The 20378-nt window shown below is 41.9% G+C and overlaps 1 protein-coding gene and 1 long non-coding RNA gene across 3 annotated transcripts in view; one reads left to right on the forward strand and one right to left on the reverse strand.

Annotated features, from left to right (window-relative positions):
* The window catches only part of PTPN3 (protein tyrosine phosphatase non-receptor type 3), a 165064-nt gene extending 151267 nt beyond the window's left edge, over positions 1 to 13797 (reverse strand). For both annotated transcript variants that reach the window (XM_048289437.1, XM_048289436.1), the window contains exon 1: positions 13627 to 13797. In XM_048289437.1, coding sequence (XP_048145394.1) covers positions 13627 to 13753 — 127 coding nt within the window. In that variant the 5' untranslated portion in view covers positions 13754 to 13797. The remainder of the gene's footprint in view (positions 1 to 13626) is intronic.
* LOC125318551 lies at positions 4068 to 20031 on the forward strand. The gene is made up of 3 exons (XR_007200417.1): positions 4068 to 4611; positions 15310 to 15405; positions 18160 to 20031. It is a non-coding gene; the product is annotated as an uncharacterized LOC125318551 (long non-coding RNA).
* Positions 20032 to 20378: the final 347 nt, after the last annotated feature.

The following is a 20378-nucleotide window of genomic DNA, read 5'->3' on the forward strand; positions in this document are numbered from 1 at the left end:
ACACCTGTGCAACTCTGTGCATTTACAGCAGATTACACCAAAAAATGCCATGATTCCTTAACGTGTCCTATACCCACCCAGGACACATGGCCTACAAGTGTTTTGTTGAAGACAACAAAGAAACTCATGAGGGCTGTTTCTGGAGGTATTGGACATTATCAAAGCTTTTGTAAAGCTGGCACAGAGCCAGTGGCCTGACCCTGTCTTTGTAGAGACTCAGAAGGGAGCCCAAGACATGAGCTGGTCTGCCCACATATGGAACAAGGGGTCTCCAGCCATGAGCACCTCCACTGTGGGACGTGGAGAGCACATAGAGGGCAGTAGCTGTGGTGGTGTGGGGATGAAACCCTGGAGGGGTGAGGAAGGAAGGCAGCACAGGCTGTTTTGAAGGTGGTATTGCTGAGCTGGGCTGGGCCCCAGCTGCCTGCCTCGCCTGGTCCCCTCCCGCAGCAGAGAACCCAAAGCCCTGCAGAAGTTGTTATCATCCACTACCACCAATTACTTGCAGAAATTCTCCTCCCTTTAGTTCTCCAGCAGATGTCTTGTGGCTCAGATTCAGGAAAATCACTACACCCATCTTGGACACAGTAGACACATCTTTCAGTGGCACTAAAAGTGAGGAAGGAATTTGCCATGCCCTTATAAAGGCAAATTCTCCATGTGTGCAGAGTGACATGGACTGCATAGTTAGGAAGTGCCCTGTTTCAATTAATACAGGCAGACTGTGCTGCCACTGCGCCCTGAGGTTGATGGTAACATCCCCTATACCTATATCTCTTTATATTCTATAGTTTGTTATTTATTAAGTGTTTCTTTCCAGAAGAATCATCAGTACTAACCAGACCAGAGAGGAGTCCTCGTTGCCAGGAAGCTTCTCCTCTCAAGATTCCAGTTTCATGAATCAGATTTCTGTTTAACTCATTTTATCTGGCACAAAACACAACAGATTCATTCCATGCAGAGAAGCAACAGCAGAAAATGATGCAAGCATCTTTCAGGGGGGCATAAGCTGGTGTAAGAAGGGAAGAAGCCAGTGTATCAAATCCAATTTGATAACTGTCTTTTTTTCAAGCACACAGGACTTGCCAAGTAGATGCACTCTGCTGTCAGTCTTTAGCTTGCTTTCTCTTCCTTATCACTCTGTTAGGGATCAAAACTTATGTTTTGTTAACACCTGCACCCCAGTTTAGGAAAGAACTGTGGCTATGGGGGCAGCAGGAAGAATTTGCAAGAGTTTTTTTAAAGTGCTGACATGCTCTCAGCAGATATAGGGGTGTACCTCATTCAAACAATGTCTCATGGATCTGTTTTCGTCCCGTGGCTAAGCAAGATTTAATCTGCTAGAAGGTTTGGTGGACATGTTTAAAAAATATGTGGTATGAAAATACCAAATTTTGAGTCTGAGATTAAAATGCAGCCTTGCCTTTCCACTGACAGCATGAGGTGCATGCTGTTTGCTTGCTCATCACAGTAACCAGCCTGGTGCATCTTTCCAGGTTTTCAATATTAGATTATCTGAGGATATAAAATCAAGTTGGCAGAATGAGTCAGCTGATAGATTATTGCCTAGTAAAAAAAAAAGGAATGTCATTATATTTGCCTACAAAGAACCACATGTATCTATGAGGTTGTAAAGATAATAAGCATGAACTCAATCATTGCTAATATGCTCTGCTTCATGTCTCAGATATTTCTTTTATACAATTTTTTGCTAATATCCTAGAGTTGACAAAATACTTCAGAGAAATTAAACTGATGAATACTGTTTCACTGGTCTCATTAAAATTCAGGCAATACCACAATAGAAATAAAAGTTATTGTTAAGAAAACAAACAGTTCCAGCTTAGTGGTATCAAATGCAATTAAGAAAGTGGCATATTAACTCCAATGTTAATAGGAGTACAGTTCAGATTGCTAAAATGCTTTTTTTCTATTTTGGACACCACACCTAATTCTATCTTTTTGTAGAGCTGAAAAATAGTATTTCACTTTACACATGAATGTTATTATATTCCCAGCTAGATCTGAGATAGATGATGGCTGTCTGGCAGTTGCTGCTGCTGCTAAGCCTTTACACAGCAGAAAAAACCCCAGCAGCAAAGCAAATGACAGGGGAATTCAATTAATGGTCCATTTGGAAGCTGGAAACAGTTGTCTACTCTGCCACTGGGAGCCTGTACATTCTCCCAGTCTTTTTCCTGACATGCCTGTGGTATACCACCTTGCCAGCTCTCCACAAGTTTTCCCTCAGGTCCAGTCTGGCCAAGAGAACAGATATGGTGGCCTCACTTTGCTCCAAAGGAGCGCTTCTCTGCCTGCTGTCCTGTGGGACAGGTGAGCTCAAGCTACAGACAGTCATTCAAGAAGACACTTCAGGAGAAACTTGCTCATCTTTCTCCTGCATTGGCCAGGGCACTTTAGGTATAAATACCATAATAGCAGTGAGGTTCTTTAGGGAGAGTTGGAGGGAATCACACCATCAAGGAGGTCTGAGTAAAACTGCCGGACTGATGAAAAGTGTTACCTGAGCTTCACCAGGTAACAAAGACCGTATTTCCACACAGCCTTCAGCTGAGTCCACAGGCAGTGGGAAGGCCTGGCACACTTCCCCACCAGGAGGACTTTGGAGGTAAAAAACATCTGTGGAAGGCTGACCCTACTGGAAACCAAGTGCTCATTAAAGCCAATATGAGTCCCTCCCACAGGATGTAGTCCTTCAGGCTGCTCCAGTGTGGGTCCCCCACGGGTCACAAGTTCTGACAGCAAACCTGCTCCCATGTAGACTCCTCTCTCCATGGGGCCACAGATCCTGCCAGGACCCTGCTCCAACCTGGTCTTCCTATGGGGTCCTTCAGGTACATCCAGCTACTCTGGTGTGGGGTCCTCCATGTGCTTCAGGTGGATCTGTGCTCCTCCATGGGCTGCAGAGGCACAACTGCCTCACCATGGTCTGAACTACGGGCTGCAGGGGAACCACTGCTCCAGGCCCTGGAGTACCTCCTGCTCCTCTTTCTCCACGGACTTTGGGTCTTCAGGACTATTCTTCTCACATATTCTCACTCCTCTCTCTGGCTGCAGTTGCTTTCGTGCAGTAGGTTTTCCCCCTTCTTAAATGTGTTATCCCAGAAGTCCTGCCACTGTTGCTGATGGGCTCAGCCTTGGCCAGCAGCAGGTCCGTTTTGGAGCCATCTGGCACTGACTCCATCAAACACGGGGGAAGCAACTTCTCACAGAATCCCTGCCTGTGGCCCTGTTTCCAGCTACCAAAACCTCACCATGCAAACCCAATACAGCATTCCACCCTTCTGGCTTCCCCAGGGGAAGGGCAGATATCTACACAGCTGGCTCATCCAAGGTCTTCTCCTCTCACAGTCAGGAGCAGAGCCCTCTCTGATCATCAGTGAGGGGAAGCTGGTATTGCAAAGGAGGAAAAAGCTAATGTGGAAGCAGCAAGGAAAAGCTGCACACTCTGATACTGAGGTGTGGATGGAAGACAGCTTGCCTGAGCCCTCTTTCAACATACAGACAAATGCCTCAGGCAAAATCCAAAATGGCAGAGCAGAACCCCAGTTTCCATAGGTTTTTCTGTCACAAAAGCCATGACTACTAGCTATTAAACAGACTTAATGGTCAATAGCTTCCTGTCACCTCAGATAGTCACAAAACAAGAGGGATGCAGGTGCTGCCAGCCCGTCCTGTGTCATGACCATGGTGGCTGTCACTCTGCACACCTGGGGAATGCTGCTGCTCCAGAGAAGCAGAGATCCCTCACTACTCCTGAGGGTGATCTCCATGGTTAGGGCAGCACCTTCCTACAGCAACATGCTTTTTTCTTCCCCCTGGATAATTTCACTTTAGTGAAGCCTAGCAAAATTGCCCAGTATTGCTTTCTCTGAGCATGAACTGCTTGTAGGATGGTTGGCTAGCTCCTTCTTACAGCACTGTGCTGGGAGGAAAAGCCATGCCCTTTTTCATTTAATGAGTAAAATAAAATTGAATGAAAATGAAAAATATTCTTAATGAAAGGTGGTTGTTCTCTTTTTTTTCAATAAAGAAGAAAAATGCAATTAAGAATAGTGTCCCAAATAGTTCTGATAAACTTCAAAACTTCTACTCAAAGAAAAGGAGTTATTGGAAAACATTTCTGAGGCCAGAGAGAATTCTGTATTTATTAACAGGCAAAGTTCAAAAGATTAATCATGCAGAGTCTTTGATATTTCATCTTGCAAAAGAATAATCCTGATAAGAAAAATGTTTTGGCAAGAGCACCCTCACTGTTGAACACGTGATGGTTACTCTGGAAGAGGCAACAAGATCTAACTTGTTGAAATGGCACTGCAAAGGCAGAAGAAAAGCAGGTTTTACTGAACACTGGTTCTAGACACTTCTTGGACTACCTCTGACACAGCACCAGTGGGAGCAATGAAAATAGAAAAGCCATCTTGTTCCTGCCATTTATTTTTCCTCTTTCTCATTCCTGCTGGTTTTAACATTGGAAAAGGAATCTCTAGGGGGATCATAAGGCCATTTGTCTCTGAATAATGAGAACAACAGGCAGCACCGTGAAAAGCCACACTGGGGGAAAAGAAATCCAAACCACAAGCCATCAAGGTGAGTTAGTATTTCCGCCCCTGGTTTTGCAAGGGATTAACTATTAATAAAGATTTAACTAATCTCTGCTTTGCCTGCGTGACTGAAATATTAATAATGGCCATACACCCTGTCAATCTGTTGTATTTCCTCCATGGCAAGTCTGCAATAGTGAATACAGCTCCAGGCTGTTTCTATGTTACTGAAACTCACATTGTTGTGCTTTTCTGACCCTTTTTCTCCATCATCACTAAAACAAAAAGGAAAAAGTGTTTTTTTCCACTCAGACTCTGCTGTCACTCTGCCTGCCCACCATATACTATTTGCCTCCTTATTATCTCAGCCACAACAGTAAAAGTACAGAATGAAACACCGAGAAAAAGCCTGGCACTATCTTAGAATGCCTGATGTCACAAGAATTACCTAACTAGCCAGCTTCCCTTTTCAGTCAGATTTTGATATGATAGCATGGCTGGAAATCTTTAAAGTGTTTTTAGTTCTGACTTCTGCATCTGTCTCGTTTACATATTTTTGTCATCTCTAGAAGCTTTGAGTTTTATTTGCTTCACTTTGACTTCACCAATATTCTTGTTCATGGTTTAGGTTGTATGAATGTCTGAGGTTTCTAGAACAGACTAAACCTTGGTTTTCAGGACAACCCACAACTTCTAGTGCTACATTAAAAGCCTTTCAGGCGCAACCCATAAAACACGCATCAGTATGGAAAAGTTTATTGATAGCCTTTTTTTCTCTCCTGGTTAGGAGGTACCTCAAATTTCAGGACAACCTAATTTCTAGCCTAATAAAGGTTCCTAGTGCTATTAGGTCTAGCCCAGCTTCTTCCCTGTGTCTCCTCAGTGTGGGAAGCAGGGCAGGAAAGGTGGGCATCCATGACCTTCCTAACAACACCGAAGGAGCTGTGGGGACTTCAGTCACAGGTGCCTTGGAAACAGGCCAGCTACCATATGTGGAAGCCAAGTGAAATGCATGTGGCAGTCTCGGTATTTTGAGCTCATAATACGACACCAAATTAGAAAAAGAAAATAAACTACATCAAGTTTGACCTTTTCCAGTTCTGGACAAAACTTATTATCAAGGACGATTTTGGCTTTCATCTCTTTTCCATTAATATGTGCCTCCCTAGCAAATATTTTATGAATCCCATTGGTTTCTGTGCAGTAAAAACAAATGTTAAAAGAAACCAATCCAAAGGAAACGGTTTGGCTTTTGGAGTGTTGGGCCTTTTGGTTACATTTTTTCCTTTGTCTTTTTTTTTTTTTTTCTGATCTCTACTTTATTCTTTTGTCCAGAAATTACAAAATTGGTTCCTGACTTGGAATACAATTGTTTATGACTATAAATCAGTTGACTTCACTGCTGCAGTGCCATCCAAAATGACTTTGTAATCTGGAAAAAAATAATTGTTCTGAGGAGAAAGGGAGCAGTGGACATTTCCCAGGCTTTTTTGACCTTCTGAGCAAGAACTGGAGCTTGCCTAGTGGTTTAGATGCTAATCTATCTACCCAGTGTGTGGGTGTGCTCTGAGTCACAGCCAACATGTGCACTCACTTCTAAAACAGGGCTTCCTAAATATTTTTGTAAGGGTAGCTTTTGTTTAACTTTCATTTGGCAGAGTCCCACTTTGGGAATGGTTAAAAGCTCAGGAAGGACCATATGTTGCATGTAGAGCTGCTAAGAACAACTTTGAAAATTTTCAAATCTTTTTCTCCCAAACCGAAAAAGAAAAACCTCACCCTTCCCCTTAACATGATTCAAGATACTGCTTTTTTCTCACCCACTTGCCAGAAAACCACATCTGTCAGACTTCAAGTGTGCAACAACTGTCTGTCCACAGTGAAAATAAATGTCTTTTTGTCTGGGTTTTTTTTGTTGTTGTTGGGGTTTTTTGTTTGTTTTGTTGTTTAGGTTTTTTAAGTGTTTTGTTGGTTTTTTTGTGTATTTGTTGTATTTGCTTTTTTTAACCCATGCCCAGTTACCAAAACTCAAGGGGCATTCTGCTGAGGATGTTCCAGGCAACTGTAACCATGTAAGTCTGAGCAAACAGGATACAGAGGCCATATACAGGCAGTGGGGACCTAGAGGTTTCTGCGAGGAGAAGTATTTTTTTGATATTGTTCCCCCTATTACATAACTGGGAACGGGGATAATGAACATGTTTCAGTCAAAGCATCACAGGTGTTACAAATTGCTTTCTCTCTTGGAGGCCCTGTTATTAACCCAGTTACTGCTGGTAATAATAGCTGCTGCTCTGCAAATAAGCCTGAAAAATGCACTGGGGCCAGATTCAATAAAGGGCTTAGGTGACTCAGCGTTAAGTTGATGTAATACCTCGTATTTAAGATCTCAGGCCTTTGAGCAGAGTCTGAATCCTGAGCAATAGATCCATAAAGTGCACAAAGAGTGTTAGGAGCTTGCAATAACAACCCCAAGCAGCTTAGCATGTACCTGCTTAGACGTAGCCAATAAAACTGGCTGGGTGGGGAGAGAAACCTTAAAACCCACCTGTCAGACCTGCAAGGAGATACTTGCATTTTGTTGGGATCTGCGAACTGGATCCCTTCCAAAATACAACTTTTTGGGCTTTTCCCCACTCTTTATTTATTTTCCTTTTTCTTTTTTTCTCCTTCCCTTCCAAGAACTGCGCAGGACTTATGCTTTTTAATGTTCCCTCTTTGCCACAGCTGCCACACAATCATAGAAGACCCTGCTGCTAAAGCAGTGACCTGGGAATTGGATGTCCTAAGTTTGGTTCTCTGCTTTGGCTGCACAGTGTGCGTGGGAAGGGGGCTTCATTTCCTGCCCACCCTCCTCCCCCCGAGCTGATGCCATTAGCAGCTCTAAAGTAGGTCAGTGTGAGTGGGCTGGAGGGATGTGCTCCTCATCCTCCATCTGCAACTGTGCAGGAAACATTTCAAGATACACTAGTGCATAAAGAGAAAGAGCATATTAGGCAACCAGGTCATGTCTCCTCATGCTCAGAACACACACCTGGCATGAGGGCATCCAGGTTTCTGGCCCTTGTCTCTCCCCAGTTTTCTGTGTTTTAACCACTGGTGGTAGAATGGGAATGACAAGAAAAAGAAGTCCCAGCAGGGAAACTAAAACTCAGGCCTGTCCAGCTCTGTGTGGAGTGAGTAACCAGCACCAGGCAGGTGGTGTGGTTGAAGTGGGACTGCCTGCTGCCAGAGTAGCTTGGCATGGCTTTCTCTCAAGAGACTGGAGAGATTTGAACATTTCCTATTCAAATAGGGAATGAAAATCTCCAAGTCTTCTAAAGTAAATACTCAGTCTGCTCTGTAGTGCTCGGGCAGAGGAGAGGAATTTTGATTTTGGCAGCAAAAAAGCAAGAGTCGCTGCACATAATAAGGTGAGAAATATCTCCCTGAAAGCTGAGTATGCTTAGAGTACACTTGTGGGACCAGTTTTCCCTATAATAGTCTTAGTTAGGGATATGTACAAAGTGACCCTTGAATTACTCGCTCAACTCCACTAAGATTGGGACACCTCAGGATATGTACAGCTTCAAGATCTTGGTAAACTGAAGAGCAAATAAGTTTTTGAACTTAATCACCACCGGATTTATTGGGATTTTAGTCTTAAATGTCTCAGCTGGGCCAAGTCCCAGGTCAGGAAAATACCATCAAAATGCATCTGACACCTCTCTCTTTTTAAATGAGCAGCACGGGACAGAGTCTCCTGCAGACTGCAGTGCTCCAAACTCCATGCCTCAGGAAGGAAACACCATATGAAATTTTGTCCTCAGTTACCTCATTACAACTTTGACAGCATAATAGGGCCAAAAATATGATAGCAGGATTGGTTTCAAGGGTTTCTTGTTTTGTTTTGGTTTTGTGTTTTGATTTTTTGTTCTGTTGTTTGGTTTTGGAGTTTTTTTGTTTGGTTGGTTCTTTGGGTTTGGGGTTTTTTTGTTGTTGCTTTGGGGTTTTGTTTGTTTTTTGTTTTATTTTTCATAGGCAAGGATATGCTATGGTATGGTGAGAAATACAAGTAGACCCCTCACTACCAACAGCTCTATGTGGCCAATGCAGTAGAAATTCTACCCCTTAGGAATCCAGTACAGCAGAAATCTCACAAATGTGATTGAAGAAAAAAATCTCAAGAGTCAGAAACACTTCCCAGACCCAGGACTGCAGTGGGCCGTAGATGTGTGCACGATGCCTTTGAGATGTGACCTGTATGCTGAGTGATATTGCAGATGTATTCTGAGTCCATTTTAAACGTGCTTCTGCTGTTTTCTCCCTGAACATTGCTTCCCTTTCTTGCAAAGTTAGCCTAGGCCAGCCGCCCACTGGCCCTCAGAGCCCATCTTCCTGCACGGGGAGCTGAACGCCTGCAGCTGCTGGTAGCGTTCCCACCCGCGTTACCACAGCAGCACAAACAGCAACACATTAAACACAAGGACGCTGTGCGGGCAAAGGCCCTGCATCCTCGGGGTTCTTGAGCAGCCTTTATGCAGCTGCCAGGCCCCTGGAGGAGCCTGCAGAGTCCATGTGTTTGCTCCATCTCCTTTTCCAGCTAAGCCTGGCATTTTTATGGGACAACTAAGGTAACCTGTGCAAAATGAGTGGTCAGCACTGGTTACAGCAACTTTATGTGGAGAAGCTTTTTAGTGGCCAGTCTACTCAGAAGGAACATAAACTGTTTCCCCAAATATACTTCTCTGTAACCTTTGACAGGTGCATTTGTCCTTCCTATATGCCTGCCTGGGCTCCACCCTTGCATAAGCCCTTCCTCCAAAGATAAGTCAACACAGAGCAATTCACATGGAAGTATCTTTCAATGTGGCTCTGAGTGGAGAAGCATGTGAATAGCATGTGTATTACTTTTGTCTCGTTTTCAGTTTATTTTTTCTTCCTTTGGACATTTCTGATCTTCAGAGAAAGTCTGGAGTGATACAGACTTCATTTCCTATTAGCTGACTACAGCTATAGGTTGCATTGACATACACTGATGTGTTAATTTGGCAAGATATCAAAAAATAAGAGCCAAAAAAGCTGACAGGCAGCACAGTTCCCTGGAAAACAAATTTCCTGAAATAAATCTTTTGTTTTGACAGTATGACAGCTCTGTTCAAGAACTGTATCTGTCTTGGAACAGTATATTTTGATTTTTCCAAGACATGCAATTTAACTGTGCATGACATTTTGATTTAAGATGTGCATTTACTGGAACTTACAGAGAGTGTGCTGGATGGATTAGAAATTGATTCCCCATTAGGTTTTAAAAAAGTAGCTGTTCATCAGGAGATAACTAGGGCTGTTTTTCTTGTGATCCACCTGAGACCAGTTCTTAGTCTGACGTGATTTAATGTGTTAATCCACAATCCAAACAAGACAAAGGAAAAGAAGTCTTTACTGGCAAATTTGAGAAGTGATTATAAAAGTGATGTTGTTAATAGGGAATCACCCTGCTTTGAGGATGATCATTCATTTAGAAGTCTAAGTCTAAAAGAATGCATTCTGACATGAGCAAACAAAACCTTTAGATTTGAAAATTTAAAAAAATGAAAATAAAATGAGACTGAGAATGAGCAAATGGCTGGGAAAATTGTTTCAGATAAAGACTTTTTAAATACTCCTCCTAGGCAACCACCACATTTTTGTCTTCTCAAGACAGAGAGAGAACAGAAATCTCCCACATCTTCTCATCAGCACACACATAATACTACAGTGCTGTTCTTAGACAGCAAGAATGAAATATATTAATTTTACAATGTTTTTTCAAATCTGAAATCTAAGTAAGCCACCCTGAATTTGTGTTTGACATTTCATAGCTGAGAAACAGTCATCAAAAACAAGGAAACAAACAAAAAAATCCAACCCTCGCCCCAAACACAAATAATTTTTGGTTGAAATACCTTTTTTGGTTTTAACACAAAGGTGATTTGCTTTTGGAATAATTGAAAAAAAATAAGTAGCTATTAACTGTGTGACAGAAGATTAAAGTACAAGCACAAAAGCATTAGGGGTTTTTTTGAGGGTTTTTTGTTTGTTTGTTGGTGAGTTTTTATTTCTTTTGGTTTGGTTTTTTCGGTTGTTTGGTTTTTTGGGGTTTTTTTAATAAAAGTTTAGACCACTGTATTTTCGTCATATGCTCTTCTAGAGTTAAAAAAAAACCCCTATATTTGGGCTCTGGAAATGTACAAATATTACCTAAAGAAGAAGCCTAACATAAGATATTCAAAATACATCAAAAAATATGAAACCATTATTAAAATAACTAATAACTCAAAGGGAGAAGTGCAAAAAAATAGTTTCTGTTATTTTCCTTGAAAATTTACATCTGCAAGCAGATATTTGGGAATACCTAGGACTATGCCACATAGTTTAGAAGTCTGTTTATTGCTTTCTAGGAGGAACTACATATTTGATACACTTTTTGCTTTCTAAGAGGAGTAAAATCCATTGTAATGTCTAATTTACTATTTTTCCTTTGAAAGCTCCCTCTGCCAAGAGAATTTCTAATGGCTTCAGCAAAATTTGCTCCAAATACCTGGTGAAATAGAGCTACAGACCACCAAAAACCCCAGCTCATATTCACAAGGGAAGAGAAAGTATTTGCCTGTAGACTGAATAACCTGGCACTACAGCATGAGACCACCACGGTTCTATGAAAAACATGCCCCATAACTAACCACAGGCTAATTTTTCAGTGTTGTGACCATCCTGGTGTGTCTTGGAGGTCAAAAAAAAAAAAAAAAAACCCCAAAAAAACAACAAAACCCAAACCACAAATATCTTAGTTTTTCCTCAAAAGACTTTTAGAGAGGCAAATGGCATTAAGCTGAAGGCACATGGAAATGAGTCGACACAGACAGCTAGACCTTTGGTTCAGGTGTAAAGTTTTGAGTTTCTTGTTGACTTCACACAGCAACAGGTAGCAAACCAACAGCTCCCAACAAGTAGGTGCAGGCTTCCAAAGATGTACCATGCTCATTTTGCTTAGAAGAAAAAATTTCTTGAAAGATTTAGGTATTTATTTATAAGCAAAAATCTACAGCAGGTTGGCCTCTTGGATCAATCCAAGAAACCCCTTCATTTTGAGCTGAAAAGCATCACCCACTGAGGCATGATTTGACTCTTTACAGCTAGAATGGACCCATTCAGTGCTCTATTGGTCTTTTTAACATGTCAGATACACAGCCTACCTGCTCTGGGCAAAAGCTTAATACTGTAAGTGCAGTGAGGCTGGTCCTCCACACAGTCCTTTGTTAAGCCCATGGGGTAACTCAATTGGCTTCAGGGGGGTCACTGCTGATTCATGCCACCAGAAGGTGCAATTAGTGGACCCAGCTCATCCATCCTGAGGCATTACATGGCTTCCTTACTCCTATGGATTTAGTTCCTTTGGGCTTGATTTGAATTCTCTATGCAACTTTTTCAAACCCTATAGTGCCTCATGTCACATTCCCGTGACTTTGACAGCCAAACTGAGACTGAGAAATCTCTCTCTCACACACACGCAAATACAATGACACACAGTAAGAAGTTGAATTTCATATACAAAACTGAGCCATTTGAGAGGTCCAGTGACCTTTTATGTCTTCCATTAAAGGCAATTGGATGATTTTAACCCCCAAAGATTCCCATTTTCTGTTTAACATTAAAGCGAACAACAGAAAGAAAAAAACCCTATCACTTATATTGCTGAGGTTACAGCAAAGCTAAAAATAAAGTATTGTCATCCTGCTTTTTAAAAACCTTTAATAGGACACTAGGCAGCAGAAAGGAAAGTAGGGTTTGGTTGGGTTTTTTCAATAGCACAGATATTTTAACTCCAGGTTTCATTTAAGCTCTGTTGCAGTCTGTTGGTTATAAGCTTCTAAGTCAGCTCAACAGGACACTGTGGTAAGGATGATTTTTATCTCTCTTGCATATACAAAGCAGGGAGTGGAAAACAAGACAAAACTGAAAACATCTCTCCACAGGTAAACTGCATCTTTGCTGACATCCCAATAACGAACACAAAGCCCTGTACAAAGTGATATTTTTACACACAGAACAAAGACAATCCTTCAATCTGGAGTAAGTTTTAAATAACCTCCTCATGAATTTGCCAAAGCAAGCTAGGCCATTCAAAAAGCAATATTTCTTGAGTTGAAAGGGAGAAGGAGTTTTTTTTGCAATGAATTTTGTTCTGGCAGTGCACTGAAGCGGCTTCAGGACATACCAGTTCCATTTCTACATTTGCTTAATATTTTGTTCAGACATGTCCAGTCCAGACTTAGTTACCCGACTTCATTGTAGTCAGCTACATTTCTACCTTTCTGTCTTACTTGTCTTTGGCATGCTGGAAATCTGGCTTGGTTTTTCACTAGTCTTTTGAAACATTCCCAGGCATTTTAAAAAACAGTGTGTACAGACTTTATTTGGTTTGTTACCTGTATTATATTTTCTGGTAATAAAAACAAAATTTCTGGCTGGCAAAGAAGTTCTGTGACAGTGTGGTATCAGGAGGGAGGGATGGATTTGGGTATATTCCCACTGTACCCTAATCTCAGCTGACTTTTGGATAAAATATCAAGAAAGCGTGCTGGTGTCTTAGGAAAAAGAGGCATTGCATTGTTAAAAAAACCCTAAACCATTAGTTTTAACCACACCATGTCTTTCTTGAAAATGCTTTCTTTGCACTCCAGTTTGCTCCTTAAGTTACTAAATCAAAGCTCGTTGTTCACATTCCCACCACACAAGGAGCTCCACGCCACAGCACTTTGCAAATACAAGCAGAAAGTCAAAGATTAAAGAAAGTTTCTTCAAGAAGCTTTTATATTCGAGTTGTGCATACCAGCATCCTTTCTTTTGCTTGCAAGCACACTAATCATATTTCAATTGCATGCCTACAACATAAAGTTAATAGCTTCCTTATTTCCTTATTTTAGCATTTCCCCTCTACTCCCTCAGTCTTTTCAATTATACAACCTAGATAATTCCTTTCATTTCCTTCCTCCAGTGTCCTGTTTTCATTTCTTACACAAAATCATATTTGGTCACTTACACTTTTCTTGAGGATAAGCACACGGCAGCAGCATCTCTTGCTCCACCATGGTGCTGTCTGTTGCAGAGGTCAGTGGTCCTTGGAATAGCGCTTTAAGAAAATATTTTGGAAAGCTAAGCTCACTCATGCAGGCTTCTGATCTTCTCCAGTCCTCTTGGCTTCTGTGTGCTGTCACATGTTATCCTCCCTCCTGAGAAACCTGTGAAACGAGTCTGGCAACACACAACTTGTGTGTCAGAAGAGTTTTAATTGATTCATTGCAACAGATACCCACCCTCATTAAAAAAAAGCTGTTGAAAGGAGTAGTCTCTTAGCGCCTCATTTGAAATTACAGAACCTGCCCAATGTCACAGCTGGTGCACTTTAAAGGGAAACTACTTGCTGGGTTTGTGAATACACAGGAAATAATTTCAAATCAATCTTAACGTGCCAAATAAACCACAAATAGCGGTAGAGTTCGGATGCTTCTGTGCTGTGGGAGAGCAGGAATCCTTCTGCTGTGCAACGAGGTGGTGAGGGCTGCCTCTGCATCTCTCCAAGGCACGATGTCCTGTGGGACAAAGCAGCTCCACATTGCTTTACAGAGGCCTCTGTCTCCATGATCAGCCACTCTGACCGCTACTGAAGGGGAAAAATCTTGTCGGCCTGATTTCTGAGGAATGCATCCTCAGGAAGGTGAGGTTATTAGTGCCTCAGTGCCTGCAGGGAGGATTCCTCCGTGCAGCAGCCATGGAGGTTGGTCTGCCTTTCAGCAGCCCCTGTCTATCCACCCAAGGTTCAGTGAGGAGATCCCAGCACTGCAAGCCCTTCTCAGCTCGGCTAAGTTACCATTTACTTGTTACCCCTGTGACCAAGAAGGATTGCAGGTGGACCCTGAGTCTGATCCTGTATCAGCTTCACACCAGGTTGCATCTTGTAGTACTCCCACAACAGTTCCCTACTGCTTTTACAAGCTGGTGATACCATCTCCAAGTGAGGCTGTGGTTAGCAAGGAAGCAAAAAGAGGAGACATGGGATTTATGCCTGAGTGTCTCTAATTTGTCCTGTCACCTTGGGCAAATTGCTTTACCTCTTGGTGTTTCTGTTTCCCCATCTATACCACATGCATAATTACAGTTCACTTTCTTTGGGAAATGCTTTGAAATCTCTTTACAAAAGGCAGCATGAAAGAGGAAGCTATCATTATTGTACACTTGTAAAATATTGGGATGTGGCAGACAATAAACACCAAGCATATGAGATTTTATGCATATAAACTGTTTTGTTTTAAAAAGAACTTGACCTTATTGTAATAATGATTTTAAAAAAGAGATACTCCTACAGAGTTTGGCAAAAGCTCAGATTCTGTTTTCACAGGGGAATGATGAGAGAAAAATCTAAATCAATTCTCACTTCTAGGAACACTACGCCCTCCTGGAAATAGCAAGTCCACCAGAGGTTCCTCAGTGGAAAATGATATAATATGGGAATTTCCTGCTTTTCTCTCACCTAGGTTAATAAAATCTCTCATTTTACAGCCTGTGAGTACTCACATTATACTCAATAGGTCTAAACCCTTGCCTTCATTTTCTTTCTCTCTCTTTGAAAACAAGCTCAACAAAGCTTACAAAGATCAGTTTTGTTTTGGTTTATTCATGTGCAGGTAAGATTGAACAGATTGATGCAAAGTTCTTTTTTCCACAGGTTGAATTCACTCATATGGGAGCCTTGTACTTCTTTTAATACTTCAGTGAACAAAATGAAGGAGGCACCCAGAGAAGTTGTGGATGCTCCGTCATTGTAAGTGTCCCAGGTCAGACTGGTCAGTACTTTAAGGAACCTGGTCTAGTGAAAAATTTGCCTGCCCACGGCAGAGGGCTTGGATTAGATGATCTTTAAAGGTCTCCTCCAGCCCAAATCATTTTGTGGTTCTGTGCATGTATTTATCCACTTCTGCAGTGTTGCTCATTGGGGAGCCTTCCTCAACGAGGAGAATTGTAAAGGGCACAACAGTGAACTAATTTTCCCCTGGAGTGTGGAGCAAATAATTTTTCACCTGCTTTACTTGGGAAGACATCAGCAGCTGGGCTGTGAGAAGAGCAGGAGGATCTGCCTTGGCTTTCCTGCCTCTGCTGCTGCTGCTATAATCCATGTACTTTCACTGTGAGGCTGAAGGCATCTCAAATGATGGCAACATTCTTGAGATGATACACTGAGGACTCATATAAGCTTGAAAAGTAAAACAAGCTTGCAAAATCTTTCAGGAATTATATTGTTTGTGTGGTCTGTGAAGAAGCGAAGTTACTGCTTTTTCCCTCTGCATCCTCTTTCTGTAGGACATTTCTCAATAGATACTTGTTTATCCACTGTCTTGCTTAGACTAATATCTTTAACATGGGTGATAGCACAGAGATTAAGCTGGGCAACACTGAACTGAAGGTAAGTGGATGTGGAGAAATAGCTTTTTGTGAGATGCCTCCTGATTGCACATTAATACTGACACATTCTGAAAGCTTACTTGAGTCTTGAAGCATAATTCTCTACATGACTTAACATGGCCAGCCAGCATTATTATAGACCAGGATAATAATGCATATAATAAATGCATAACCTACTTGCTTCTTACTCCGTAATCCACTAACTTCAGAGTCGTGTTCTAGGATGTCCTAAGGTTACTGCACTGACAATTTCTAGTATGGGGTGAATCACTTAGAGCTTCAAGCTCAGAAACTCTTGAAAGTGCGTTTGCAGAAGAGTGTGTATTCATTTGCATTGTCTGAATACATATAGTTGCAGTAGGTGACATCTCAATAATCACATTCTCAAATGAAGCACATTATCAAACTTATATTGGGCATCAGACAAGCATAGTCCGATTTGAATTTCAATGGAAAGAACTGTTATAAAAAAAAGAAATGTTTTCTGCGGAGAGATAGTATAAAAATTACACAAGCAATACTTTAGGTTTTTTTTCTCTCTGTGTAATTCTGCCTGTGAATGGAAGAGGTAAGGAATTAAAACTGTTCCCCAGTCTTTGGAACTAAAAGGCAGTGTGTGAGTTGATTCCAACTTTTTACAGCACAGAAGTGAAAAGTATCAATTGAAGCTGTGCTGTTTGTTTGAGGTAACACTCAGATAAGGGAATGCATTTGATTAAACATCAAATCCTAAAAATCTGTAAACCTAATAAGTTAAGTGAACTACTATTGTCAACTTCAGACATACAATAGCATTCTGTTGCAATCATGAAATTAAGAGTATGAAGAGGTATTGGCCATCTATGTCTTTGGACAGACTCCAAACACTCAAAGTGAAGCATACATTTGTATGTCAGTTACTGCAAAGAGTGCTCAAATGACAAACATCCCATAATTGTCGTTCTCGATCTCCCAAGAAGCTCATATCTATAATTATAATCATTGTCTGGATAAAAAACAAAAACAAACAAACAGTGCAGGTTTACAGTAACTGGACAATTGATGCTTGTCTCCACTTCTGTCACTGAAGTGACAAAATAACCAAGTCATGCTCTCATCTGCTGCCTTATAATGCTACATTTGCCCTCACCTCAAGATCTTGCTGTAACCTACAATTATGTGTCATTAACCTTCCGTGGAACTGACCAAAGGTTGTTCAATTCAAGGCTGATTTGGGAATATGCCAAAAGTCTGAGGGTGGACCCTAACTGGCATTCAATGGAACAGGTTTAAGCAACTGTTTCTTTAAACAGCAAAGATTTTCCACCACAGGTAATAACTCTGTTAACCAGTGCTATGTGAAAATCAAGTCCTGAATACATTGGTGCAGAGAGGCATGTTATAGTGCCATCCAGACCATTTGGGTAGTCTCTGTCTTTCTGCTCTAACTGAAGAACCTTACATTGATTAATTCAGTAGAATAGTGTTTGTTTGAAAAAGGCTTTCAGGTATTGCTGCACAGGTTACAGGACTGGAGCAAGGAGAGGAAAAGGAGCCAGAGCTCTGTTTCAAAAAGATGAAACTCACTTGGTGAGAAACTGTGCTGAAGCTGCTGCCTTGCCCTGGAAGCAGTGAGCCAAGAGGATATGAAACGCAGGGATGCCAAGCACGGCATTAGGGGAACACACAGCCACAGCAGCTGCGTGCAGGTGGGAGGCACAACACACCCTGGGCCCAGAGCCACTGTGTGTAAAAGGAAGTGTTAGGAAGTGTTACCTTGTTCCACCTGTGTGTTCAGAGGAGAGGCTGTACTGAGTTCCAGACACCAGAGGTGTAGATCCCTGTGTGTGAGGTGGTCAGCCCAGGCTGTCTCTGCAGTCATGGAGAGAAGCAGGCACACTGAGGGCATAAGTTGTGTCAGCTGTTCCAGACACGTCCTTTAGGAGGAGGTGAGCCATGCCCTAGTTCCCTTTGTGCGCTGATTTGTTCTCTGTTGTCTGTAAAGGGGACTCCCCCACGACCAGTTCTGAGGTGAATTTCTACAATTACTAAGATGAAGTCTGCTTTCCAGATGCTGCACAAAACCAAATAGATTGCATTTGTTTTTCTAGCTGCACTTTTCTATTTATTTTCTCAGAGAAGGAGATGAAAAGTTTCCACTAAGCTGTGCCCTGCAGACTCCAGGATGGTGCTGGAACCATGAAAGCAAGAGGAACACAAAGCAATACACAGCAATGGCAGTGCTGAACATGTCACTGCCTAGGAGTAAAATTAGAGGACCTGCACAGACTACCTGAAATTTACCCTAAAACAAGATTGCCTGAACATGATACTAAACTGTTGAATTTTATTTTGTGAGGCTTTTTTTGGTTAGTTTGTTGGGTTTTTTTTCATTTAAATGAAACAGCAACTCAATATTTTGATTTCTCAAGATCACAAACCGAATGCCATCACAAACTTTTAGCCAAAATCTAATTCAAGCATCCACTGGCAGTGTAATTTCTGTGTGATATGTGTTTGCTGTCAGATACAAAGCAGATTTCTGAAGAGCAAAGAGTGGTAAGATAACTTGGTACACTGGTTACTTCATCTGGCGTAATTTCAAGGAATGCAACTTTAAATACCAGCCCATTCAACACTACTATCAAAGTTTTTCCTCCTAAACTTCCAGTTCCTGTAGATAAATGAGCAAATCCCTTCAGGCTGAAAGGACCATGAGAATGAAGTCAGCCTGCTAAGCTGCTGCAGAAACCTGAAGGGCTCCAGGGACGAAAGGTTGGGGGGAAGTGATGTGCTTTCCCACTCTCTGTGAGGGTGATGCAATGTGTTGTTATCCAGCACTACTTTTTTTTTTTTTTCCTATCTTCAGCTCAAGGGATCAACAAACACACCTGAAAGCAAAAGGGATGTGTTTAAACACAGGACATGTGAACAGATTCAAACCTCAGACTTAGAACAGGCAAGCAAAAAGACTGCATAAGGGAAAAAGGAGGCAGTTGTAGTAATTGCAAGGGCAAAACCATGCAGAATAATGAATCCAGCAATAAATTGCTGCCAGCACACACAGATTTCCAGTTAAGTCTGTGGGCTGTTCCACTGCCAAGTCCTGCCTGTTGAGGGGGGCACAATCAGGTAGAACATTTTTTTAAGGATTAAGTTCTCTTTCCAACTTGTCTTCTCTCCATATTTGGTTATGCTGTGGTGTGAGTGTTTGGCTGCCTGGCTGGTGAGCCAAGAGGGCTGATGCCTGTGTTTGCTTCTGCTGTATACTCCCACTTGCAGCAGTTCCCCTCACAGCCCCACTGACTGGCTTCATCACTCGAAGATTTGAATTGCTCAGGTCTGTAGCTGTTTGTTTTGCCAGTAGTGACTCATGCTGCTCCAGTATGGATGAAATAAAGTCAGATGGAAACTCTGAAAGCTCCATGTTAAAGTCAAAATGTCATACTCTGGAGGTAAAGATTATTCTTGCTGAAAAAAGGAGGAAGAATCAGCCCTGGAACTCTTTATAATGACAAATAAGGGCAATACATAATAAGTTCTCTTTTAATGCTCCTACATTAAACAGAAAAGGAAGGACTTTATTTGTTGTTTCCATTCAAAATGTTTTGGTAGAGAGCAAGGTGTCCGCCACCGGTTGTGCTTGGACCCTTTTCCACAGTTAATCTCTGTGGATCACCCTAAAACAAAGGAGTCAAGAAGCCCAATTAATGTAGCTCAGAAAGGGAGGATACCTGGAGAAAAGAAGGCATAGATAGATCCCTTGGTTGTGAAACCCTCAGTTAGGTGCCCCCCTCAGAGCCCATTTGCAGCTGCTCCCATCTCTTGGAGCATCTGAGTGTACTTCCGGGACTAGAAGCCTCCTTGAGCAGTATGGGGTTAGGCAAAAGCAAAGCTGGCTAAACCCCCTGTTGGGCACATGCTCCTGCTTATAATTTTAAGTGATTGTCTGGAATTTAATCTATTTTTCAACTACAATTAGCATAAACTGGCACTTCCTCACCATTAGTGCTGAAACTTATTTTTGTCATGAACGAAAAACCAGAGAGGTATAATAACAAGTGGAAGAGGATAGTCTTGCCTATTAGTCAGTGCATGTAGCCAGGTTCTTTTAGAAAACAGTAATTAAGCATAAATAGATTAGATCATAGAATCACAGAATATCCTGAGTTGGAAGGGACCACAAGGATGATTGAAGTCCAACTCCTGCCCCTGCACAGGACACCCCAAGAACCACACCATGTCCCTGAGAGCATTGTCCAAGCTCTTCTTGAACTCTGTCAGGTTGGTGCTGTGACCACTCCCCTGGGGAGCCTGTACCAGTGCCCAGCCACCCTCTGGGTGAAGAACCTTCTT

Source organism: Corvus hawaiiensis, chromosome 30 (genome assembly GCF_020740725.1).
Source record: "Corvus hawaiiensis isolate bCorHaw1 chromosome 30, bCorHaw1.pri.cur, whole genome shotgun sequence".
In the NCBI taxonomy this organism is placed as follows: Eukaryota; Metazoa; Chordata; class Aves; order Passeriformes; family Corvidae; genus Corvus; species Corvus hawaiiensis.